This window comes from Corvus moneduloides, chromosome 23 (genome assembly GCF_009650955.1).
Source record: "Corvus moneduloides isolate bCorMon1 chromosome 23, bCorMon1.pri, whole genome shotgun sequence".
Taxonomy (NCBI): Eukaryota; Metazoa; Chordata; class Aves; order Passeriformes; family Corvidae; genus Corvus; species Corvus moneduloides.
In genome coordinates, this window is record NC_045498.1 from 2,725,307 (window position 1) to 2,751,828 (window position 26,522).

The following is a 26,522-nucleotide window of genomic DNA, read 5'->3' on the forward strand; positions in this document are numbered from 1 at the left end:
AGTGGTACAAAATTAAGATCCCAGAGGGCCATGGTCCCAGTTGAGCTTTACAGACTGGTGTTTAAGGAAAGGTAGTGTTTGCAGCAGAGAGTAGTGAACTGACACTGTCCTTTTTGGTAGCTGAGGAAAGAGGCAACCCAGCAATACTCCGTGTGGTCATCAAAAGGTATAACCCACAATTACATTCATCTGACCAGGTGCAGACTCCTGTATCTGAGGCTGTGCTGTGCTTCCTTTGCACAGACTGGGTCAACAGCAAATAAAAACTTTGGTAAAGTCATCCCCGTAACATGCAGACCATCATTTGGGTCTTCTGTCTTGCCCAGACCTCCACCGACTGTAGCAGGAGCTTGAATGTGACACAAGGTGTGCTCCAGCTCCTCTGTTGTCAGGTGTTTCTCACTTCCAAGACTCAGATGCTGCGTGTGGAGATGGGTACATTACAACATGAAAAAAGCTTACAGCCTCAGCCTACATGAGGCAGGGGCCAGATCCCTTTGCTTTGGGCTTACTCCCAGCTGAGAGAGCCTCTGTCTTCCAAACTCATCCTGTCACTGCTCTCCCCCACCCCACGGGACTGTAATCCTGGTGGGATTTGGGATGGTTGCCAAGGGCAATTGCATTCCTTGTCTGCAGGGCAGAAATGCTCCAGGGACAGCTGCGGGGCATGGGCAGTCTGTGATCTTGCGGGTTGTCTCTTACAGGGTGCTTCCCGGGCCTGCCGGACATCTCGGAGATGAGCTGCATTCCCTTCTTCTCAGTGAACATGGTGAAGCAAGAGGCAGGATAGTACCAAGCTCACGGGCATCACACCTGTTTGTAACCTCTCCAGAGGCTTCAACTAGCCTGAAACCAGTTTTGTAATGCGATTTGAAAGGTACAGGAGCTTTACCAGTGAATTCTTTTTCATCATTGCTGAAGAGGCAGCTGCAGAGACTTTGCTCAGGGGACTCCCACTTGTCATCTCTGTACCTGCAATCTTAATCTTCCCTGTAGGATGATAGGTCTGTCTCCATATGGAAACTCTGACTACCTAGTCTCTCTGAACAATGGTACTCCTTGGACAAGAGAGAGCTTCTTGTTATTCACTTGCATTCACACAAGATCCCAGCAGTGTCCCTGTGACTGCATCCACCAGCCCATGACAGCTGTCCACCACAATTGAAAGCTTTCAATTCATATGGAGAGCTTGCATTCTCCTAATACACCCTTGTTGGCTGGGGTAGTGGTCACCTCAGTACCTGTGTTTCCAGCACCCTTTGTCTCTAGGCAAGCGGAGACTGTTCCCCACTAGTTACTTTACACATTGAGAGGGAAGGAGAGCAGAAAATGTTGTTTAGAAGGAGTTGGTTCCCTATCACTGTCAGTCTCTGCAACAAGCTTTGCATGATCTATTCATCACCAGTTGAGATCACCAAGAAGTCATCCACTGAGCCAAACCAACACAGCAGCAACACCTCCTGCTGCCTGGGACCAGGGTGTCATTTACCCAAAGCTTTATGTGTGTCACACTCTGAAGACAACAATTCTGTGGCTTGTGCAAGGCAGTTGAGCCCTAAGAGAAAAAGAAACAAGTGCTTTTCCTCATAGACAAGCAGAATGTCCTTGTTCCTTCCCAAAACAGGGTGGAGACAGATGCACTGGACCCTAAGCTGATCTACAGTAGCCTTGATCTGTGCTTCATCCCCCATCTGCCATGTCTGGAACCCAGGTATGGTCAGAGACTGCTTCAAACACAGAGGTGTTTGTCCCCATCAGTGTTGTCGGGCAGACATGGTCCCCACAGCTCCAGGAGGTGCTCAGGTGCTGGAGCAGCATCTGTCCTGAGCAAGGCGATTGCACAGACAGGGCTTGGACAGTCTTTCCTTTCCATCTCATGCCCCAGCTGCTGGGCTGGCCCCTACACAAACACCACTGACTCCCCCCAGTGTTTCCTGCTGCCTGTCCCTCTCTGCAGTGGGACAAAGATAATGCTCTAGACAGAAAAGGTCCCTGATCTGTTTCAGAGGTGCTGTGGGAAGAGCTGCACTCCAATAGCTTTCATGTCTGAGTTGCACCCCACACTTGTTCCCATATCCCACCTCCAGAGGAGCAGCTACCACAGCCATCTGACTGCCTGTACTTCACCTTCCTGTGCCGTAGCTCCTCCCTGGTCTGGGAAATATACCCCTCAATTCTGAGAAGAAAATGAATTTAAAAAAAAATAGAGCTGGTTGCAAAATACCTGTGAAAACATTTATATAAAAGGGATATGTTTCAGTGACATGATTATTTTTTTTATAAAAATTGTTTGGAGGAAGGGAAAAATTATTTTTGAAAAAAAGTGTTTCTTTTTGAAATTTTAAAGATGTTTGCCCAAGTGTATATTTTTAGCCCTTCATTTTATTCTTTTACATGTCATGACATATGTGTCAACTTGCATAACAAGATAAAAAGATAATGCTTTTAAATTAGTACTGAGTGGAAGCTCTAATAATCTTTAAATTATATTAGAATAAATTGTATCAGCTGCTCTCTCTTACCATTGACATAGCAGTGCTAGTAGAATGAGATAATGGGGAAAAAATTTTAAACTCAAACTCCAAATGAAAAATGAAAGAAAGTGAAATTCCAAAGCTAAATTCAGTCTTCTGAACTGCCTCCCCCTGCCCCATGTTTATCAGGAAGGATTGGAAATCCTTGTGGATTGCGCAGTCTGAAACTACAGTGGATGTAACAGTCCTGTGCAATGGCTGTATCCTTCCTGAGCATCGTGCTCTGCTCAGCACTCACTGTATGTCAGGTTCACCGCCACCACGCAAAACCAGATGGATTGCCTGAGCAGCAGCAACGTCCCTTGCCCCCGTGTGCCCTGCTCCCTGCCCACAGCAGATCTGGCCCCATAGCCTTCCCAGCAGTGCCCAGCTCAGCACTGCTCTGTGGGGCTGCTGACCCTGCCCACCACATGGTGCTGCCTCTGCCCCCCTTCTTTTTGTGTGCCCTTCCAAACTTAATCTGCTGCCTCAGATTTAAGGCCCAAATGCCTTACGCAGTACCTGCTTGCTTAACCGGGGAGCAGCTGGGAGGCATCTTGGCATGTACCTGCCTCTTCACATGTCACAGGGATTCCCTGTGCACATTCTCAAACCTGCTGCTAAGCAGCTCTCCAGCTGTATAACCTGTACCAGTCGCAGTTGCTGTGGGAGGACCACTGCTGGGCATTGCTGTTCCACCTCCAGAAACCCAGCATGTTGTGGGGCTCCCCCTGCCCTAGGTCACTGCTGCCCAGGACTTGCAGCTTGTACAAACTGCTGGACAGCACATACATACCGAGGAGGACAAGGATCACTTCAGGCACTGACTGAATGTCTTTCCTCACAGTCCCAGCCCCATCCTGCTGCAGGACATGGGCCCACATACCACAGGACGTCCCTACACATCCACCAGCTTTCTCCTTCTCACGTTGTTGGCATGGATGTGGCTTAGCATGGTGCTCCCAAAGAACCTTCTAAGGGAAGTGGTTTCAGTCCTGGCAAGGAAATCTCTGCCATCCTTGTGATTCAACATTTGGGGTGAACGCAGGCTTCCCTGTGCCTACCCACAAAACACTGGCTTACCCCATCAGCTTTTCAATCCCACTGCTCACCCCAAAAACACAGCCTCATGTCTGAAGTGCAAGGGAAGAACCACCAGCAGCAATAGCTGTTGGGTTTTCTCCTTCTGTCAGTCGGGACCAGGATTTGCCTGAGCAACCGGAGGGCTTTACCCTGCTGCTCAGCTGGCTTAGCTCCAGCTATTGCCCCAGCAACACAGCGCTGCTGGCACTGTCTGCTGTCTTCAGGTGCTTCTCACAGATGATGTCTCTCCTTTCTCCAGCTGCCTCAGTTATTTGTTCAATATTTTACAGTAGAACTCCTGCTCTAGACTCAGTTTCACTGCTTGTAAATACTGGACACAGATGTCACTTGGTAACTGCACACTGGTTGTTTTTACTGTAGCTGAGACTAAATCTGAGAAAGAAAACCTTACCTAGATGGAAAGGGGCCATGCCCTCTAGTCAATGAGTGCAATAGGAGCTGATTGTATTATTAACCTTATAGCAATGACTTCAGGAAACACAATGTGTTTACTCAAATTGCACAATTTTTGGAACAGCTGTAAAATAGAGTATATGTGTAAATATTGCCATCACTGAAGAAGTATTTGTAATTTTAGCATATAAATATAACAGGCTTCTCAGTAGGCTTGATGATGCATAAGGCCATGCATCGAGCCCTTGGGTAATTCCAAAGTTGTAAATGTATTTGCTGTACAGAGGAAGTGTGTCAGTGTATGCTGGTCCCAAGGAACCCCAGCTGCTGGTCCCTTTTGGAGAGCCAGTGCTTTCCCCAGATGGGCTGGCTCCAGTCTGAGGGGCCAGCAGCTCGCTGCTTCATGGAATGGCTTCCTTCATGTCTGGAAACACTTCTGCAGCCTGCAGAGCTGCCTCTCCAGCTCCTCGGGAGGTGTGAGGGTAACAGCTTGGGCACGCGCCCAGTGGTGCTCTGCAGTGTAGCCCCGTGGCCCTCCTGCGGACAGGACCTCCAGCAAGGGAAAAGGGCAGGAAGCACAGGGCAGAGCAATGTGCCTTGGTGCTTCAAGAGACACTTGACACAAGCAATTTCCTAGCTACAGATGGAAGCAATAGTCACATTGGTGTCATCTCTAACATAGTAGACCTCATCTCTGCCACCCTTGCACACTGTTGAAGCAATCAGGCGCTGCTCTAGGCCAGCCTCCCGCAGGCTGTGCTGCGTGCAACAGAACACGAAGCCATTGTTCGCAGATGCCTCCAATGATCAGAACCCAAGGCCCAAAGGATCATCCTCCTGGGCTGCCCTACGTGCAGTGCTGGCTCCTGCTTTGGGGAAGCAGCATTCCAGGCTGCATGGAATGTATTTTTAAGAGAATAAATCTATTTTTTTGTATTTGTGAACATATATTTGGGTGGGGCAGCTTAGTTAGAAGACAAATAATGCAAGAAATCTTTTCATAATCACAGGTTCATCCAAGTTAAGCAGATTTTCCAGGGTTGCAGTATTGCCTTTTTCCCTAAAATAAACTTTGTGTCCAATAGAGCTATCAGCAGTATTCCACCCTCTTAAAACTTGCCCTGTCTCAGCATGCTGAGTAGAGGAAAGCCAGCGCTTTCCTTCCAAGGCTGCCCATGCAGTGGATACAGATGGTGCTCACCTCCTTCCAGTGACACAGTGCTCTTAGTCTGCATGCCAAATGTAAACACACACTTACCTGCATGTCTCTCCTGACTCAAACATTGTCAGTGCTACACTATATAACCAATAAACACTCTTTTTTTACATGGGTGTGATGTGGTGTTTACAGCTGAGCCCTGTTTACAGCAGCGCCCAATTGCTTGGGAGTGCTGCTGCCCCTGGGAGAGGCACTGAGGCAGCAGTGTGTGCGTGTGTGTGTGTCTGTGTGTGTGTGTCTGTGTGTGTTTGCGTGTGCGTGTGCCTGCACGCTGCAGGATGGATTCAGTGCTGGAGCTGAGCACCTTGCACTTTGTTGAGTTCTGCCTTTGTTGAGACAGATCTCACACACCCATTCCAGGCTGCTTTTTAGGCAGGGATTGTGCATACACAGCACATCAAGTTGTACACAGCCACTCTCCACTGAGGCTAGCTGAGCTGGACATGGCATTGCTGAGAATGGGGGGAGGAAGGGCATTACTACAGAGTGAAACAAGTCACCACTTGGTTAGAGTTCTTTCACTCTGCAGTATTTATGTAATGGAACCAGGATACATTGGTCACCTCCCGGACAATGCTGGAGGATACAGAGGCAGTAAAAGTGACAAAGTCTCCTTCATGGTTTCCAGCTGTTTGCAATATGCAGGTAGTTAACACAGATACAATTAGCAGCTGTCACATACAGGATGAGCCTCTGTGACTATAATTTGAAATACATTGATTTTCAAGGGGTGCACCACATTTTATAGAAAAAATTCTTTGCCTTGTATCTGGTTTATTCTGGTTGCAAAACTGGACATGTTTTCAGAAGCTTTATAAAATGCATTATTATTATGGATGGACAGTTTAGGAGTCATCTGTAGCTGTCACTTGAGCTGCTGCTCCCTGGGTAGAGCTCATTAATGCAAGGTGAAGTCCTACAGAGACACCATCTGTTAAATATTTGTCTAAGAAAATTAAATTTGGCTTAGCTGAGCCCTTTCTGTCCCAGCTCACACAGGCAGCTACTGAACATCATTAAAGAGGTAGTTGTTTACCTGTAGCTACAACACTGCTGTGGCTGGCCTGCTAAGAGCAGCAGAGATCTGTAAATGTGTCAGTGGTGTTATTCTCCAAAGCTGCCACATCTGCTTTAAGTCTATTCCATGCAAACAGCTCTAGCCCATACCAGAGGGTTTCTTTGCATTGTGATTCAAGACCAGGCTCACCACTGCTACATGGGGACAATGTAGGATGTGTATTGGACCAGTGGTCACCCACCATGGCATTGCTGCTTAATAGCCAGAAAACTTCACTTTTTCCAAAACCTTTTTTTTTACTCTGATCTTTTTGATCAGTCACATATGCTTGCTTCAGTGGGTTTAGGTAGTCCTCCTGTTGCCTACAGATATACCCCCACTACTCCAGCTGCAAACCTCTTTGCTTCAGTCGCACCTGTGAGAAGGCTGCTGCTGTAAATCATCTTTATTGATGAGATGTTGAGCCAGACCTTGTGTGTTGCCCATGCCCAGCTCGTCAGTGCCTCCTGCCCTGGGTTCCTGATTAGCTGCTCACAGAAGGTCAAGCAGTGTTGCACATTTACGTCCAGAATCACATGCAGAGCTGCAGAGGCAGCTGGCAGCTCCCATTCACTCTGATTCCTGACCTTGTAAATAGCTGCTCAACACCATTTACCACCACCCCAATCTGAACATGCCTAATCTTCAGAGCCCTGTAGAGAGGCGGGGAATGCCCAGCAGCTCTGGAGCCAGTCCCACCGACCTCTGGATGCTTTTAGTGTGCAGCATTGCTTCTCACTGGCACAGGGCAGACTGCCTGCCTGTATCCAGTCCCTCGTGTTCCCAGCAGCCTTCCTTGTGTCAGCTTCCTGGTGTTCTTATCATTGTTATCGTCAGTAACATGCTTTTCAATCCAAGGGTCTGAAACCCAGACTCACTTCCCTTGCTTTCAGCAGTTGCATAGATGAACATACACAATTGTTTTCAAGTTCTTGTAGCAGAGGCTTACAAAATTGCGACAAATAATAAATCCAAATTATTCCCAGTCCAAATATTGATTCCAACCACCATCCTATGTGTTCTGAAGCTTCCTGCTACCTCCTCTGCTGGTTTCTTGGAATGCATTCCCACCACTTGTGGGACATGGACCCTTTCTCAAAGACGGGCCATAGAGAGGGCAAAGACAAATTACAGGCTAATCCCAAAACAGGTGGATATAATCGAGAATACAGGTGTCTGTCAGGGCAGGCCTATGCTATGTGAAGGGTTCTAGGAGCAGTGGATGTTTGCCATGAGCATGGACAAAGAGAGTCACCAGTTCTGGTGCAGGTTAAGGCAGAAGGTCACAGCCAGACAGCATTACCACACCAGGAGCCAGCTCTGTGCTGATTTTCTTTCCGGGCAGAAAGATAAAACCATAACAAAGGCATTTTACTTATGTTGCTACATCTGATGGCAGGTCTAAAGCAGGGATTTCCAGGCTGGGCATGTCCTATCATTCCTCTCATCCCAGCTAGCATTGTGGGTTCTCCTGGCCCCTGTTAAGTTTTAAGGACAAGCATTGGCATTCCAGTTACGTGTCCTGGGATGATTGTTTCCGTCTCCTTTGGGGTGTTTAACACACCACGAGGCCTTCAGTGGTTTCATGTACTGCAACAAGTGGTCAGCAGTATACCACCAGGCACTACACACAGAGTTCACCTCAGGATACTGGAACACGGTTCAGTACCTTCCAACTTGAGCCCATCTCTGTCAGCAGATAGAAAGATGGAATAGCATCCTGTATCCCACACTGAGCTGCTGTTTACCACACCTGGTGACCAGCTACAGCTAATATGGGCATAGTCCTTCCCCAGCTCCTTCAACTGCCCAACTACAGCTGTTATATTGTTTCTAAGTTCAAGAGCTAATAACACATTAACATCTTGTACAAAAATAAGTGAGAGGTCCTCTGCTGATTTAGGGGTAGGTGAACCCCTTCTTTTAGGGTAAGGTTAAATTCATCATTTGGGCAAATCATTTGGGCTACTATTCTCTTTGCTACCACATTGTCATTAGGTCCTGGCTGTTGATGGCAGCCAGTACTGTCACCAGCAAGAGCATTAGGGCAACCCACAGCTCCCTGTCCTGTAAGAAAACAAAACCAGGCCTCAAACCTTCGAAACTGGGTTCAGAGTTAATCCATCAGGCATTAATGGGGTGGCTCTTCCCACTACCCTCTAGGGCTTGCCAGGACTCAAAAGCCTCTGGGGTTTGCAGGATCACAGACACAAAGACAGTAGACGGTGATTTCAACAGGATGGGTTGTCCCACGTGTGTTACCAATGGGAACTGACCCCTTTGATTATCAGGTATGGAGGTGTCACCTGTCAGCAGCCCAGTAGGACAAAACTCTGCTGGGGAAATTATGAGAACCCAAAGATTTCAGTTATTGGCAATGATGTCTGGATGTCAGAAATACAAATCCCAACTGTGACACAGGACATCAGCATGACCTTTGACTAGGCCATTGTCTCACTCTGCTGTACTGCTGCTTGCCTGCTAGCCTGTCAAATTCTAGTAAACTCCCCATATGAGAGCTCTGTGCCACCTTCACAACCATGAGTCTCTTTTCCCCAGGCAGCCAGAGCTGAGTTCAGGTGAACAGACATTTTTTGGCTACACCCATTATCTCCACTATATTTAAAGCTTTTCTTTGACAGTGTAATTCCTAATTCTCCACCTGTTTTTTATTTGGGCCCCTGTATCAATTCGAAATTCTAAGCATATTCACAGGGATGCTTGTGACATTCCTTATCAGCAGACTATTGGCAAAAATTCACAAAATAGATCAGGCAGCCTGAACCTCAGACTTCAGCTTCCCTTTCTTTTAACTCCTTCAGGTCCTGTCACAAAGATGCAAAAGGGTTAACGGCACATGGCTGGAGGAAGTGTCAACCCTGTCCTTCTGGCCCCTCATTGTTCCTTCTAACAGCTCTGCCCCTTGCCTGTAGGGTGTGTAAATTCAGTCAGGTGCTCCCAGTGCTTGGGCCTTTCCTGAGGGAGGGATCGTTCCTCCCCTGGGTGGGCTTCATCAGCTCTGACTCATCGAGGTGAGGCTGTTAGGAGCTGGGGACTTGCTCAGGGAGAGGTTTCCCACTGGCCTGTTGGGACCTCCTATTCTGCCAGCCCCACTGCCCATACCAGCCCTCTGACCTGTGGGTAACTGGGCTGTGCATCATCTGCCCAAGTCAGGGAAAGTGTGGGTGGAGGCCAAGTGGTTTGCTGATCATACTGCATGGCCCTGAATCCTTTCCCATGTCCAGTAGCCCTCTAACAAGAGATTTAAGGTGGTTGGGGTCCACTGGTATGGCTGTGGCACTCTTTTGTCCCCCTGCTGCCAGCTCCAGTACAGCTCTCACTTTAACAGTAACAGGCTCTCCTCTTTCCTTGCAGTCCTCATCCCCAGCCCAGTATGTTACTCACATTATTCACTGGTCACTCTCTGGTCTGTCACTCAAAAACATTTCTGGACATTTCTGCAAAATCCACTCACTTCATCACTTAACATCTGATCTTACCCCCAGCAGCCTCCAAACTCTCCGAAGAAACATTCCATTTGTTTCCCCATGTCTGTATGGGCATTTAGCCCACTGCTGACCAAATCCTGGTCCCACCCCTGGGGCTGCACAGATGGATGGGTGCCATAGGGATCCATGGACCATCCCATCTTAAGGGGTTGCACATCCCTTTCCTCCAGTTTAATCTCCTTCCAAACTATTTTTCAGGATCTGCCCAGGTGTTCCCATTCCACTCCTTGGGCTCTGCACCTGTGATTAATTTCATGATTTGGACAAAGCTGTGTTTTGTTGCTGGTGCCAGCACAATTTCCATCTTTTGTTCTAACAGATGTCTGCTCTCTTTCTCTTTTCAGTTCTCATTTAACACCTCTATCTCCAGCTGCTTCTTCAAGCTCCCCTGTGCCTGCATGATGCATGCCCGGGGATGCACATACAGCTCCTCTGCTTCTCCTATCTCCTTTGTTTCCTCGACATTATCTATTCTATATGATGCTGTGGGGGTCAAAACCCTTCTCCTTCAGCCTTTCCATTTCCAGAAGAAGAGAGGCCCAGCACTGCCTCTATAACAATTTGCAGCTGGCAAATTGGCAGGACGTCAATAAAGATCTGTACAGGCTTACAAAATTGAGACAAATGATATAGTCAAACAAGACTTACTTTATAAACCAGTTAAACTAAATAAACCAATTAAAGCTCTGCCAACATTTGAATACAGATTCATTATGTCCAGTGGAATTCATATGATCCGAGTTAAGAATGCTGAAGATATTACAAGGGTAACCCAGAACATGCTTTCACTCTTCCAAGCAGGCTACTGTCCTCGAGGGGCTCCTCTGGGCTGCATCCCAACCCCTGCGAAGTCCCCCAGCTGCTTTGCTATTGCTCTGAGAGCTGACTCAACTGGCAGGGCTTCACCTATAGCCCAGTCTGATCTGTGGTCAGATCTGATCATCTTAACCCTCCCAGACCGGGGTCAGACTTTCTGCCCCGCACCACAACTGCCACACACGTGTGATAGGAGTCAGCTGGCACAGGGACTGTAAGCACCACACACCTGAAGCCAGCCACAACACAGCTGGTCAGTGGCAGGCATTGCTGAGAGAACTCAGTTCCTGCCGGACCAGCTGCACACTGCGCTCAACTTGAACCGGAATTCTGTGTAGTGTCAGCAGGTTATGAAAACAAGGCTTAAGGATATGCAAACTCTTCAGTCCCCAAAGACTGTTCCACACTGTGCAAAGCTCACAGATGGCACCAAGTCAGGCACAGCAGCCACAGCTATTTCCCCTCCAAAACACCAAATAAAGCAGTTGTGTTCTTAGCAGGTGGTAGCCTTGACTCCACAGGGAAGGGAAGGCCTGTTCCTTCTCAGCCCGCTACAGATTCAATCCAGCATCTGACAGGCCTCAGAAGCCTGGGTGAAGTGAGGGGGAAGGGTGGAGGACACTGACCTGCTGAAACAGTCAAGGCACAAGCAGGAACACAGCCTGGGCAGGAGGAAACAAATGAAAATATCAGAGGCTGAGGCTTTGCCATTACAGAGCTCAGCTGGGAGAATCACCTAACCTGGTCCAAGGCCTCTCTCGACTCACCTGCATGACCTCAGTTCCCAGCCACTCTTACGCCAAGAAGCATCAGGTAGATCTTGCCGACAGACCATGGCCTCCCTATAACATGGAAACAAAGGCAAACACATCCCTCCAGCCCAAGGACCTCCCAATGGGCCAGACAAATACCTTCCATTGTCCTTAGCAATGCTTGTGTACTCAGGCACATGGGACTACCCTTCCCTTCTTTAAAAGCCCACCCCGGCAGCATGAGCCCTTTACTTCGGCAGCTGCTGTCAGAGAACATGCCCAACACGAACCCTTACTGATCCTGACTGGGGCCCAGCACTTCTCTCACCTTGGGCAATGCCTCTGCATACCTGGGGCTAATCACCGCCATCATGGTGCTGGGGAGAATAAACCAATATCCCTCTGACAAGGACAGACACAGGGTAAATCTTGGCATGTTGGCCTGTATCAAGAACAGTGTACCCAGCAGGGCCAGGGAAGGGACTCTGCCCCTGCACTCGGCCTTGGTGAGGCCACACCATGAGTACTGTGATCAGTTCTGGGCCCCTCACTTCCAAAAGGACATTTAGGTGCTGGAGCGTGAGCGGAGAAGGACAACAAGGCTTGTGAAGGCTCTAGAAAAACATGTCTTATGAAGAACTGGATTTGTTTAGCCTAGAGGAGGCTCAGGGGGATGACATCGCTCTCTACAACTCCCCAAGAGGTTGTAGTGAGGTGGGTGCTGGTCTCATCTGCTGTGCCTGCAGTGAGAGGACAGGAGGAAATGGCCTTAAGCTGAGACAGTGGAGATTCAGATGAAGTATTAGAAAAAATGTTCTCACTGTCAGGCACTGGAAAGGGCTGCCCAAGGAGGTGGTGGAAGCACCACCCCTGGAGGTGTTCAAGAGGCATCGGGATCTGGCGCTGAGTGATGTTTTAGTGACTATGGGGTTACAGTGGCAGTGCTGGGTGGACAGTAGGGCTGGATGATGTTCCAGGTCTCTTCCAACTTTAATGTTTCTATGAGTCTAAGCAATGAGATAAAACAAGGTAAGCTGAACATGACTCTTGGAAGGAGGTGAGGCTCAGACAAGACCACCCCTTACTGTTTCCTTCATGACATCTGCACTAGCTCCATGTTCTCAGGAGTTTTTCCAAGTGCTATCAGGCCTACCAAGACCTTACCAACTGCAGCCATTCCCATCCCAGACCAGATTCCAGGACGTCCTTTCAGGAGCAGCCTGGCTATCCTGCCTCTTCAAATGGTCTGGCTACCTCCATAACTGGTGAGCTGCCAATAAATGGAGTTTCGTTTTCCTCAAAAGCTGCAGCATCTCAGCTGCTTCCAACAACAGGTAGTCTGCACACTTCAGCCATGAGGACCTGCAGGTCACACCCACCTGAATACCCTGAAACCCAAGTAAGCGATGTTCTAAATCCTTACCACCTCAACAGCCATGTTCCTTCCTGTGCTGACCCAAAACAAGCACAGGGTACTGCAGAGATAGGGAGATTGCGGCCCCTCTGGGCAGAGGGGCACACAGGAAACATCAGAGGGGGTGTGCAGTGCAAGGCTTAATGAAGGCAAATGGAGCACATGGAGTACTGCATCCATACTCAACTGCATCCTGCACCACTGACAGCTATAGAAAATGCTGGCTTCTGTTGTTGAGCACAGATTCAGGAGTTAGATACAGCCAGTGTAGCTGCAGTGATACCTGCTCAAACTTACCTCAGACCATGCAGAAGTGGCCTGACACTTGTCTGGAAAAGATGACTTTGGCTACATTAAAGTGAGGACTATTTTATTTTCCAGTGGGACTGAAGTGCTTTTAAGAGTTTGACACTTTGCTAGAGCACGCAGGATTTCATGACAGAGACAGCACCATCAGGAATTCTGCTAACCACTCCACAGATATGGAGACTCACATTGCACAGCACCCCACTTCTCAGATCCTCTTCCCATCTTAGTCAGAGAAGCCAAGAGCAGCTCAGTTGTTGCTGGATTTTAAAGGTCTGACGCATCTCTCATCCTGGAACAGGATTTCTCTGGAGAGCTGTGCTGATGGGCTTTTACGCGAACATAAGGCAAGGACTCTTGACTTTCAAATTACTCTCTATCTACTCTGTCACCCCTAGACACTCCTCCTCCATGCCCTACTGGACTTTCAAGTCCTGCCCCCCTTCAGTGGCATTTCTCTGACCAACCATCACAAAACTTTCTTGTCCCTGGAAGGCACAAAGATGAGTGGAGTTCTCATCAAGGGCTCAAGTAGCAACATTTGCAAAGTTAAGAGACCTGGGGAACATAACACTGATTCAAACGGATTTGGGATAAAGGGTCTCCCCATGGCACCAAATCCAACTACTTCCAATGGGTTTAGTCCTTGACACCTCCAATCTATCTCATTCCCAGCCCAATATCCCTGCCACATCAGAACCTCCCCTTTCTCATAGCTTGTTAAAAGGACTGGCTATCGAAATACCCCCTCACAGACCTCAACATCTAAGGAGAAAACAACCAGAAGACAACAGACATGGTCAGGAGGATGAATGGTCTCCAGCTGCGAAGAAGGATACACAAGAAAACAGTAGAAGGAACAATGACAGAGGATGGAGAGTCTGGCCAAAGGCAACAAAGCCAGAAACAAGCCAGGTCTGCAGTCGTGCTCGAGTGTGTGTATTTTCTTCAGGAAGAAGCAAGGGCAATGTAATTGGAGAGGGACAGGCATGGAACAAGAGGAGGCACCAGTCCTCTGGTGAAGGTGCAAAGAACAGAAGGTGCGAAGACAGAAGGAAGTTGGGACAGACTGCACATATGAAGACATGGGGTCAGAGAGTGAGAACAGAAGCAGCGAAAAGCAATAAAGTCCGTGTGAACAGAGACCATGGATAGGTGAGACAGGCATAAACTGCAGAAACAGGATGAGAAAAGTTCAAAGAAGTAAGTCTAATGCTAATAGGGAAAGGAAGAGAGGGAGAAAATAACTAAATGCTTACATAAAACTGCTCTGTGCAATGAAAGGCAGGCTCTATGTGCTGAATTATAAGGTGACTAGGTGGAAAAGCAGCCAAACCAAAGTTATTTTCAGAAGCATAATGGCAGCTGCAACATCATTTCATCAGCCTGGCAGAAACAAAGCCAAGAGGTAAAGAGTACACTCCTACACTGAGCAAAGAAATAGGTCCTTCAGCTAACTTACTGTCTAGGCAACTCTGTTTCTATATAAACAAGTACTAATATTTTTTCTTTTGTTGAAAGTATTTAATAAAACAGTATGCTTAGCATACTCAGTAATACCAGGTTACTCTCTACAGCAGGATGCAGATGATGTAGCAGCCAATGGACCATTTGGGAGAGGTGTGATTTGCTGTTACTGGTAGGCAAACAGTTGCCCCAAATTCTGCCAGACAGGACTAGAATTGATCAAAAATATTACTCTTCAAAACAAAACCATAAAAAAACCCCCACAAAGTTTACATACATTCTACACTAAGCTACTATTCGTAGCAACCAACTTCTAGAGGTCCTTGTGCAATTACCAAATTGTAAATATGCACATAGGTAGAAAACCCCCCCAAACCCCCTAAAAAACCTTCCAGCTATTTTGACTTTCAAGAAGTATCTGCAGAGTCAAAGTCCCTGACCAGCTTTGCAGTAAAGGATTCTGTTTACACTGTCCCTTCAAATAGCTCTAAGATTTTGTAAAAGGCTGCCAAGCCAAAGGTTTGGCAAGCTTCTGTAAGGCCATTCTCAGACAAGCATTGTACAGTAACTCAGGGCCCTCTCAGCAGACACTGCTACAAACTACTTGAGTATCTCCATCCCAGGGTCCACAACAGCAGCACTGTGGGCTTCACACTCCTCTTCTGATGCCTCCTGCTTCCCTCACATGCTGGCAGCCTGCTGGGGGGGCACGCCTGGTGTGGGCTGCCGTGGCAGTGTGTACATGGCGCCCAGGAACTGGTCTGCGATGCGGCCGGCTTCCCTCAGGCCGCTCAGCAATGCGCCGTGGACAGTCGCAGGGTAGTTGCGAATGGTGTGTTCACCCGCAAAGAACAGGCGAGGAATGGGCTGGGGAGCAAAGAACACTGTCAGGGTTTGCTCATGTTTTTTCAGATTCTGCAGCAAATGATACTTTAAGAATATTAAAAGTCCTCTAAGCACACCACAATCTCCATCATCATAAAGGTGGTGCACATTAAGAAAGTCCATATTGAACTTATTTTAACCTGTGTACAAATTACCAATAAAATAAAGCTCTATTCAATAAGCAATGTTTGCAGAGCCAGAGAAGCAGAAGAGGGTTATGTCCCAGCTGTATCGAAACAGCATTTATAAGCTGTAACCGTAACTCTACAGACAAACTGTCAAACGTGTCAAACACTGTCAACGTGTTTAGGAAGAATAATTTCTGATCCTGGAACACAAACTCTAGCATAGTAAACAAACAGAAAGTTCAACAATTCACTTAAATCAGCAGACTCTCTTTAAACTGAGACCTAAAACAACTACCCACACAATCATAAAAAGTGGGAGAAAAACAAATGTTCATGTATTACATTCTGCAGGGAATAATTTTATTCATAACTGTGTGTACTAATGACTTGTATCATTAGAACAAGAACTCAAATAAAGCCAAAGCCACACAGCCTTTACTGGCAGTGCTTTCAAGAGTGGCTGCTGCTCTCAAACTTAATTCCCTCAACATGATCTGGAGATGACTCTTACCTTCATTGTGTTGGCCCCCCATTTGGGAAGAGACCTTTTGAGTCCTGTTCTTCTCATTCTGGCCTTTACCCTCTTTCAAATCACTACAACTCACTTACATATGGCGATGGACAACAAAAACATGGAGTATGAAACACAGGTATAACATTAAATACTCTGTTCAGACATAACCAAACTGGCTTTCTGAATAAAAACGCTCTTTTTTTAGCAAACAAATGACACCAAACCTCTGATGACAGAACTCATGGATGAAAAAATAATTCTTTTACAGGTTTTAATCATTCATCATAAGATGCCAGTGTCTAAACTTCTGTTTAGATATGTATGCAAATTACTCAGAAAAATCATTCTGTTTTGAGGTTTTTCTAAAAATAACTGGGGCATTTCTCACCTGCGGAGCACCTGGAATGGCTGGCCCTGGAGTAATCGGCTGAGCCATCAAATCATAGTCATTTCCAGAGGATCCAGCTGCTACATAGGAGTACGATCCCCGGGCCCACGGGTCAGCACGCCAGCGGGACACCACAGTCTCTTTAGGCTGAGACAAGACAGGAGCTTCAGTTGTTGAAACAGTGCAAATTCTACAGTTTATGACAAATACAAACAATGCAAATAGCAACGATATAAGGAAGAAGTGTTAATGATGGAACTCCACATTCATATTCTATGATAACACATACTAAGGTAAATCTTTGATGGCAATTCCTTAAGTCTTTCCAATATATTACTAGACCGTCCTGCATGTAGATCCTCAACTGGAACTCAGACTTTGTATAGCTGCATACGCCCGCTGTGTGTGTACTGTTTCCTCTGTTTCTTCTCCCATTATCAACATGACGACAATGCACTCTTCCTACTCCTTCAGCCCGAGCTGCTGCCTGTACTGACCTGGGGCACAGCGCTGCTGCCAAATATGCCTTTGAGAATGGCAAGGCACCGACCAACAATGACATCATCACTGATATTCTCCATGATCCCTGCTGCTTCTCCTGCTACCAAGGCCAACAAAATTGGTGCTGTGGGGGGGCGGCGGGTAGGAGAGAGAAAAAACAATTGAATTATTGAAATTGAACATTTTGGTAACACAAGTTGGACTTGGATAGACACGGCTGTGCAGTTAAGCCATGAGGTTAGATACTACACAAATCCAACAAAAGTAGTCCTAAATTTTCCACCATCATGTCCATATAACAAAAAGAAAATGAATTTATATATGCCATGGTACTATTAAGAATTATAAAGAGAACTGATGTATTAAAAAGTAAATAAAAACATCAGGAAGTACAGCATGCAGAAGAGACAGAAGATTTTTTCAGTGAAGACATTGCTTATTTGACATAGGAGCATCCACCGGGATTTAAGAGCCAACCATGCTACATTTCAGGGAATTCAGTACCTTCCAAACCATCTAATTTAGGTATGATTAACATTAGCAGAGCAGTTAAGTTACCAGTATAAGTACTTCCTTCATGCAAATATCTAGACTTCTCCATTGCCAATGCACATTCACATTAAATAACCTCAATGGAGTGAAAACGATGAACAGTAGAACAATTTCCAGAAAAACAGCAATTCTGAGAAGAATTCAGAAGTAAAATGGACAGATATCAAGTAACTCAGCTGTCATGAGACAGCCATTGCTAAGAGCATTAATATAATTTACCATACACACAAAACAGATGTTGTTTTCCCTCTAGCCAGCTGTGGTAAGAGTAAGCTCTCATTTCTGGCAGTCACAAAGACAAGGAAAATTTAGGTAAGTATTGCAGAACTACCAAAATAACCCAAGGGCAAGAAACAGACAAGTGACTCAGACCTCAGCACAGTTAATGAAAACTCTTACAGTTGATCTTTCTCCTGCTGGAGATATTTAAGAACTCTTAAATTTATCAAAGAAAATACTACAGCTACAAACCAATGTCAAGCATGTTGAAATAGAAAATAAAAGTCCCTGCTAAAAATCTGGCTTAAACTTTTGTACAAATTTCCAAAGTGATTAGTGAATTTGTTCTATCCTGGTATGCATGGAAATCATGTGTACATGGATGGTGTACATTCCTATAAGGTCCTTAAAGACAATGGGGTGAAGTTCAGCTTCAAATATTCAGGCTGGAAGACCCAATAAAATAGTCTGGTTAAAAACAACAGCCTTTAAAATTCTGAAGAAGCTAGATTAGTAAGAGTTGTTACTACACACATAATTACACTACTCAAGACATAATTAAGACACAAATATGCAGGATTAAAGGCATTTTATTAGAGAAAAAGATACAGGATGGCTCCTGTAGTTTAACTCCATTTTCTAAAAGATTAAGGCCAGTCTTTCAAACAATTGAAGGAACAAACAAAAAACTGATTTCCTATCATCCATAGACATTGGGAAATTCTTTTGTCATTTCAGCATCAATTTTTTCCTCATTTGCTATCCTTGATACAATAAGATCCCTGAACTTCCCAGCAACTGTTCAGTAAATGTATTTTTTCTTGATGGAACAACTGCACAATCAAAATGCAGCTTCCAGTGAATTTCTTAGTGAAAACATGTATTCAGACAACCCCAAAAATATTTTTATGGAAATCCAGCCTTTTTTGTTAGCATTTATCTAGACCTGAAAATGTTATCGAGTCACCTGGATTAGTTCATGATGGTAACAAAAAGGCAGGAGCCTGGAGCAGAAAAGTGACTATTTTGCTACGCAAATACCCAAGTGCTGCTGAGAAAAGCTTCTTGTACAATAAGCATGTGCCACTGCTCCCCAAAAAATTCTCTCCTTGAGGCAGTGATGTTTACTAAGCCTTGATACCAAACAGCAAGCAGAGAACATGGTTTAGCCGGAGATCAGTAACCACAGAGATATGACGAAAATGAGGTCCTTTCTCTATCTCATCTCTAGGAAAAACAGAGTAGTCAGGCAAGAAAACAGACTGAAATGACACTGAACTTCCAGAAAACACTGAGCATTTCTGCCAGGCATTCCTCCACCCTGAGGACAGAGTTTCTCCACCTTCATGGGTACGACAACAATCCAACAGTGTGGTGGAGCAAGAGGCACCAGCAGCACTGGGGCAGCTGCTCCAGTCCAGGCTCAGTGTTCCTGAGCCAACAGGTCTTAACAGCAATCATTATTACTCTTGGGCTAGACTGAAACCACTGAGAGGACTCCCGTCTGAGCTATAACAGGTCATCCAGTATGGACACATGCAGTCTCTTCACCTGATCCATTCCTCCCCATATCTTTAAACACTTCTCAGAGGTCAACTGGTCTCTGCCAGCCCAAGAACTTTTACAGAACTCCCATAGAGTTCACGCAGACATACCTCTGGTTCTTTTGTTTCTGTATTAATAACTTCTTCAACCTATTCAGTTTACAAAGTCTCTCCCAAAATACTATGGCTACAGAAATAGACTATGACAGCAATAAACAGCAGCTACACAAGTTCAGTCAGGTCTACACCCAACTATCCATGAGAAATGGTAATTGTTGTTTTCGATTTCAGCCATCTGACTTGTGCTTCAACATAAGGTTTTACTGCATTTCTGCTTCATTTCTACCTGCTCTGCCTCTTTTCATGACAAGGAAGGCTTAGAATTTAGCATGTGAAGCTGATTTGTACATGACATGATCTTTCCATCTAAACCAAAACCACGACACTACTTGTTAACTATATAATAGAGCCATCATAAAGCCACAAAAGCCACATGAACAGCCTTGCTATCCAAGGCTCATTACTTGTATTTCTCCAGTAAAATCTTACCAAACATTTTAATAATTCAATAGCCTAGAAAGGCACTTCCCTTGGACAGCAATTTTTTCCATTTAACAGAGAAACCTGGCCTGCTTATGACAGAATGGAAGAAAGCCCACTGGCCATCTGCAAAACAAGTAACTCATTTAATAATGCTCCTTATATATACACTTTTTTGTCTGGTAAATGGCAGTAACAAAACCAGTATACTTACTGCAGAGATCTCCTGACAATCTATTGTGGCAGCACCAGCTACAGATAAACCAAAACTCCTAATGGCGAAGTCCTGCTGTAGAAACATGCAGTGCAGTACCTTTTGGCTTAAGCGTTTTCCGAAAAGGAGTTCTATAATTGCCTGTCAGTCTGAGACCCAGTCTACAGCCACAGCCACTTTACTGCTTAAAACAAGAACCAAGGCCATTCATTCAATGAACTGGAAACCCCACAACTTGCTTTTCCTCTAGGGCACAATGCAGCTTAAACGTGGATGGGCCTACAGCTCATCAAGCTGGAACAGCACTGCTCAGCAAGAGGAACAAAGGAATCACAAAGCCTCCCGTCTGCTCCACTGAAACCCTGGTGTTGAATACTCTAAAGGCTGCACTGTACTCCCCAAGAAATCACAGACTATGTCAAGTTGGAAGGGAGTCCCAAGGATCATCGAGTCCAACTCCTGGCCCTGCACAGGACCATCCCCAAGAGTCACACCACATGGCTGAGAGCATTATCCCAATTCTTCTTGAACTATGCCAGGCTTAGTGCTGTAACCACTGCCCTTGGGAGCACGTTCCAGTGCCCAACCACCCTCTGGGGGAAAACCTTTTTCTATTATCTAATCTAAACCTCCCCTGATACAACTTCATTCCCTTAGGTCCTGTCACTGGTCACCACAGAGGAGAGATCAGTGTGCCCCTCCTCTTCCCCTCCTGAGGAAATTTTAAGTGTGAGGAGTCTCCTGTCTCCTCCAGGCTGAACAGACCACGTGGCCTCCACTGCTCCTCATACAGCTTCCCCTCAAGGCCCGTTGCCATCTTTGTTGCCTTCCTTTGGACACTCTCTGGTAGTTTAATGTCTTTCTTATATGGTGATGACCAAAACTGCCAATACTTTTCAAGCTGAGGCCACAGTGCAGAGCAGAGCAGGACAATCCCCTTCCTGGCCCTGCCAACAATGCTGTGCCTAATGGCCCTCAGGTCGCTTTCTGTGGCACTGCTTTGCAGCATCTCATTCCCCACTCTGTCCGTACACCCAGAGTTGAGCCATCCCAGGTGCAGAATTGGGCACCTTCCCTTGTTCTGCACTCAGCCGCTTAAGAAAATACACAAGTGAATAGCACCTCTTACATCTGAAAAAATTACATTTCACACTTTGGTGTGAAATCCAGGGTAGCAAAGTCACAAGAAAGGAGTTGAGGTCACAGATGAAAGGAGCTCATCTACGAGTTACCAAATCATCCCAGACTAGACAGACAGCCCCAAGAGGTCTGGCTTCAAACTGTCGGTTCATCTCGGAAAACAACCAGGAAGCTGAGGTTTTGAAAACTAAGACTAAATTGGGTGCCAGACCCATTGGCACAAGAGCTTAGTGAGAGCAGAAGAGCTCAAACAATGTTCCAAGTGGCCAGAGAGAAACTCAATTTCACATACACTTATGAACTAAGAAATGGCTTTTAGTTCAGAAATGCTGCAAAGACGAATCTCCCTTTTCTTGGAGAACTCAATGCATCCTCCTGACAAAGTAGACAGTAGATAATTAAGACAACACTGAAAGTTAAGTACTTTCAGAATATCAGCGCAACTAAACAGATGTTTAATGGAAGCAACCAGGATAACATGGAGAGGTCACAGGACAACTCCACCAAGGTGCAAGAAAATAAGTAGCTACAAAAGTGCAAGTGTTACAGTAGCTAAGTAGTAACGCAATCAACAGGCACAGCCTGGAATCCAGCACTCACACTTACCTATGTGCTGCCCTAACCTACTACAGAACTGTCTGCAGTCAGTGCTGTTCTCTGCTTCCATTTGTCTTCCTAAAAATACTATCTTCTTATCATATCCATATGTGAACACTAACAGCATTAATTTTTTTTTTTTTCCTAGATCTGAAACTACACAAATAAGACACTGGCAAAAGCAGACATGCACCACAGCTACCTTTGTACAGGTTCCAAAAGAGGAAAAGTTCTCCTCTGCTTGCAGTAGTGCTCCCAACATGGCCAAACAAATTGACACTTGGATCCCAGAAGACACGATCAAAACACAACACAACCTAGAAAGAAAGAGTATCAACACTTAGGAAGAGCACAGGGAAGAAATAAAAATAAAGACAATTACACTCATTGATGTTTATCACTGGACAGAACATGAAAGGGAAATGTGGTGAATATATAGTGCATATACATAATACATAGAGGTGTATGACTACAGCTGCCTTCCCACAGGTTAGTGTGCTCTCAGAGTTTACCAATTTTCTGGTTAACAAGTTCCATCAGACCTACTTCTGCAATTTAATTCTTTTAAACCTGTGAGGGAAATCAACAAGAGGCCTTTACACTTCCTCAGACAATTTTCATCATCAAACCCTAGCAAAACAGCTGTGGAAAAGGCATTCTTCCTCTCCTCCACCAGACATATTTCACCCACATTTCAGATTCTATCTATGACAACTTCTGGCCTACTGCAGTTTCCCCAGTGACATTGTACCTTGTTCAGGTTGCCAAATCCCATACGCTGCACTGCAGAAGTTTTCCACTCAGGAAGAGGTGGCACAAACTGAACTGCTGGAGGCTGCTGTTTCAGCACTCCCAAGGGCAGAGTGCACAGTACAGCATCACACTTATAAATGAAGGTCTGGCTGGTAGATCGGGTATTTACAGCTATTACTTCACAGCCTGGAAAGGGGAGAGAAAAACAGTTTAACAGAGCAGGAGGCAAGAGCATTGGATTAAAAATTAAAGAAATGACTATAACCACATTAGAAAATACTTTGTTTACGGAGACAGCTTTACACTAACAATAACAACTTGTAGGCAAGTTGTTACTGGCCATTTAGCTCTATTCCAGAAAACACAATTAAGGTAGCATCTGAAAATGGCCTTACTAGGATGAGCCTAAAGGTTCATCCAGGTCAGTATTTAAATATATCCATAAATAAACAACAAGTAGAGAGTGAGCCTCTCATTACATTGCTCTCCCAGCTGACAGTTTCCCAAGCCCAGTGTTTTGAAGAACAACAAAAAGATATATTCCTTCCATTACATTCATTTATACTTCTAATACCAGGTCCTGTGGCACCAAGCCTTAAGCAGTTCCAGATCTCTTACTCCAAATGCTTCAATCAATGAAGTAAATAAGTAAAGAGAATAACGTGATCAGTAAATACAACTGAAAAAGATTGTGTCAAATGAGTCACAGAAATTATCAAAAAAATATTCAAGATTAATAAATCTCTAACAACTACTTACACAATCCCAGTAAGAAACATGGCTGTTTATTTAACCCCAAACACATAATGGGAGGGGTTTTACAATATCCTCACACCTGCTTTCAGAAGCACTGAAGTCTATTTTCTATGCTCATACTCCCTCAAAGCAGTTTCCTGGAGGGTTCATGTACCTGATGCTGTATAGCGAACCTGTCGAACCGCTGTGTTTAACTTAATATCCAACCCTTCTGCTAAGGCTACCGGCACACAGGAATATCCATTCCTCACAGTCAAGTGACTGCCTGTGAATTCAAAGTCATCATCCTAAAATGAAGAGGCACAAAAAGCATGCATTCATAATGAAGTCCCCATAGTCAATAGAAAATAATCAACAACTCTACACAATGGCAGAAAATATTTTTAAAAAATTTTTTTTAGAGAGTCAAATAAATGTGAAATTTCTTCTGATTTTTAGTCAAGTAATAAGTATGGAAACTTTCAGCAGACAGTGCCGATAGAGATTGCTTTGGCACTAACAAAAAACTGTCTGGAATTTCATTATTGAATAATAATCACATAAGAATTCAGTACCTGCACAAAAGCAGACACACGTAACAGTTAGAAACTCTTAACACTGACGAACTTTAATGAGAATGAATTAAACATGGTTCAAGTTTTTAGTGGATTGCTGAGTAATGACTACCTACCTGGTCCCAGTGCTTCAGTGAAAGCGTAGAAAGGGGTGTAGCATTAGCAAATTCTAGGTTTGCAAAATGCCAGTCGAGTATTTGCCTGTCTCTTGATGACAAATAAACATCACTAGAAAAAACAAATGTAACACAAAGATATTTAGTTTGTTAGAACAAGATATTGTGAACGCATTGCTTCTGAAAATTTCTTCCCAAGTGATTTTTGAGTCTCTCCTTAGTGCAGAAATAAAAGCATTAAAAAACAACACAAACAGATTCTGTTTCCAACATCTGGACGTCTCTCATGAAAACTGAGTATCAAAACCCGGCAAATTCAGATTTTTAAAGCAGAGTTCAGGGAAGCTAAAAACTTCAGAAATAAAAAAAGGTTACATAAATAGTGGTTAAAGTAGCACGCATAAGGACAACAACAAAAACCTAGTAAAATTGCACAGAATAATAATATTCTGCCAATAAAAGTAGAATTGTATGCTATCATTACTGACAGGTATTTAAGACCTTAAATGCCTTTTGAGATCAGGCACTGATTACTGCCAGGATTTCTACAGAATCACCCTAGCTCAGAACCACCTTTTCTGTTTGAGTCATTTCTAAAAATGAGCAAGGTGAGTTCTAAAGCTGAGGGAGCTCAAACTCCGTGCTTGTACCTTTCTAACCCCTTGAGTTCCCATAATAAAAGCATACCATAGCAATTTTGAAACTCGGGAAAAGTAGTAAAATAACTGCTTTACTAAGTATTTCTCTTTTTAGTTTGTATCTTTACCTTGGTGGATTGGCTTCAAGTTCTTGTAATTTCTCTTCCAGCTTTCCTTGTGTTTCTGCCAATTCATCATACTCCTATTAAGATTAAAAGCTAATATTAACACCAGTTTACATGTAAAAGGACTTTGAAGACATCATGCAGCATCAGACTGGGCCTAGTCTCAAGAGAAATCACTAGAAAATTCATGGATTTAGTGGAAGCTAAATCGAGTTTGTTATTTTTTTCAACATTTAATCCAGCATATTTTGCTCTTCTGCTCTGTGTATATACAGAGCTCTATGTCACACTGCAGAAAAGATTAGTTTGGTGATATTTCAGGAATTTAGACACTTGGAACTGAAGAACATAAGGGTCCATTACACTCCTGATATTTTAAGGGTTCCTATGGTACTGAGAGCTTCATATTCCACAAACTATTTATTCTATTCTTTTCTCTCTTTAAAGTTTATAGCTAATATTGAACATGGAAATTTCCAAAGCAGAATAAATCATACATAAAAAGCAAAGACATGATCTAATTCAAGCTTCTTCCTGATTTTAAAAAATATAAGTAAAACTAGGTATAAAGGCAACAGCCATTCTTCCCTCAAGGCACAATAATTTGGAGTGTCCAATAAAAGCAACAGGAGCACAAAGCTGTTCACTGGCTACAAAATAGAAGAGCCGCTACTTTTGTATACATACATACACACACACACACACACACAGAGCTTCCAAATAAAGGTATACATCCTCTGTTGAGCAAGTAGCTGAAAAATGATTCTTGGTTCTACCTGACCTGGGTTAGCATCCAGGTCCGTCACCATCATAGATACAACAGTTTTTACGGTTTCCTTTTTAAGGCACATCTCTACATTAAGATATTCCCAGAGAAGGGAAGTAACTCTGCTTGTCAAGACAGAGCTCTATACATGATAATCTTTGGATACAAAGAAGTCTTTATTCAAGAAACCACCTTTATTTATCTTAGAGAAAAGGTATCTCTCTTCAAATGCAGATTTTATTTCTAGACTCTTGTGAAATTCAGCTGTATTAAAGACCAAATCTGACATAAAAATTCATCTTCAAAACATTACATGCTGTCTGACATGAGCCAGCAGACTTACGTAAAACTGAGCTTAGTACTCCCTAGCTAAAAGTTCTCAAAGGACCTATGAGTGTTACAACCCACAGTTACTGTCAATCACATTCTCTTGAAAGCACTGGATCACAGCGAGAGATGTGGAAAACATTTACATTGGCTAATTTTATCTGGCTGCTGAAGTCCTGAGAAAACAGACTAACATACTATATGTATGTCATCCTTTACCTTGCAAAGTGCAGTCAGATCTCTGTGCTTGCTTTTCACAAGGAACTCTGCTGTAATATCCCGAGGTGGCTTCACTTCTGATGCTTCCTTATACTGCTGATGAAGTTCTTTAATCTTCTCCTTTAAATTCACCATCTTTTAAGATAGAGCAGGAAAAAGAAGAAAGAAAGAAGAAAAAAAATGAGGAAAAGTAGATTTCAACAAGTTACTGTGTAAACTGGATATTCACCTGAAACTATGCCATTATACTAAAGAGATTTCCTGGTTTTGGCAGGTATCACTTATATGCAATTCTACCTCCAAGAAACCAGAGTAAATACCACCAATCCTCAAACAACAAAAACTGTTGGCTGAAACCCAACATCACTGATTTCTTACTATGTTCCAAATAATTTGAGAGCTGTTCACAAATGTTTTTAATTTGAGAAACTTCCATAGAAAAGTAAAGATGTCGTTTACCATGAGCAAAAATAATGGAAGTAGGCCTAATCCACTG

At 44.4% G+C, this 26,522-nt stretch overlaps 2 protein-coding genes across 7 annotated transcripts in view; one reads left to right on the forward strand and one right to left on the reverse strand.

Moving 5' to 3' along the window:
• The window catches only part of LUZP1 (leucine zipper protein 1), a 40,584-nt gene extending 35,237 nt beyond the window's left edge, over positions 1-5,347 (forward strand). For all 4 annotated transcript variants that reach the window (XM_032132709.1, XM_032132707.1, XM_032132708.1 and 1 more), the window contains one exon: positions 705-5,347. In XM_032132709.1, the coding sequence (XP_031988600.1) occupies positions 705-740 (36 nt within the window). In that variant the 3' untranslated portion in view covers positions 741-5,347. The remainder of the gene's footprint in view (positions 1-704) is intronic.
• Positions 5,348-8,876: 3,529 nt separating this feature from the next.
• The window catches only part of KDM1A (lysine demethylase 1A), a 44,740-nt gene continuing 27,094 nt past the window's right edge, over positions 8,877-26,522 (reverse strand). For 2 of the 3 annotated variants that reach the window (XM_032132712.1, XM_032132711.1), the window contains 9 exons: positions 26,027-26,161; positions 24,718-24,791; positions 23,952-24,063; positions 23,436-23,568; positions 22,524-22,711; positions 21,975-22,089; positions 16,963-17,090; positions 16,466-16,612; positions 8,877-15,417 (listed from right to left, as the gene is read on the reverse strand). In XM_032132712.1, coding sequence (XP_031988603.1) covers positions 15,232-15,417; positions 16,466-16,612; positions 16,963-17,090; positions 21,975-22,089; positions 22,524-22,711; positions 23,436-23,568; positions 23,952-24,063; positions 24,718-24,791; positions 26,027-26,161 — 1,218 coding nt within the window. In that variant the 3' untranslated portion in view covers positions 8,877-15,231. The remainder of the gene's footprint in view (positions 15,418-16,465; positions 16,613-16,962; positions 17,091-21,974; positions 22,090-22,523; positions 22,712-23,435; positions 23,569-23,951; positions 24,064-24,717; positions 24,792-26,026; positions 26,162-26,522) is intronic. The other variant, XR_004244319.1, reaches the window with a different exon arrangement.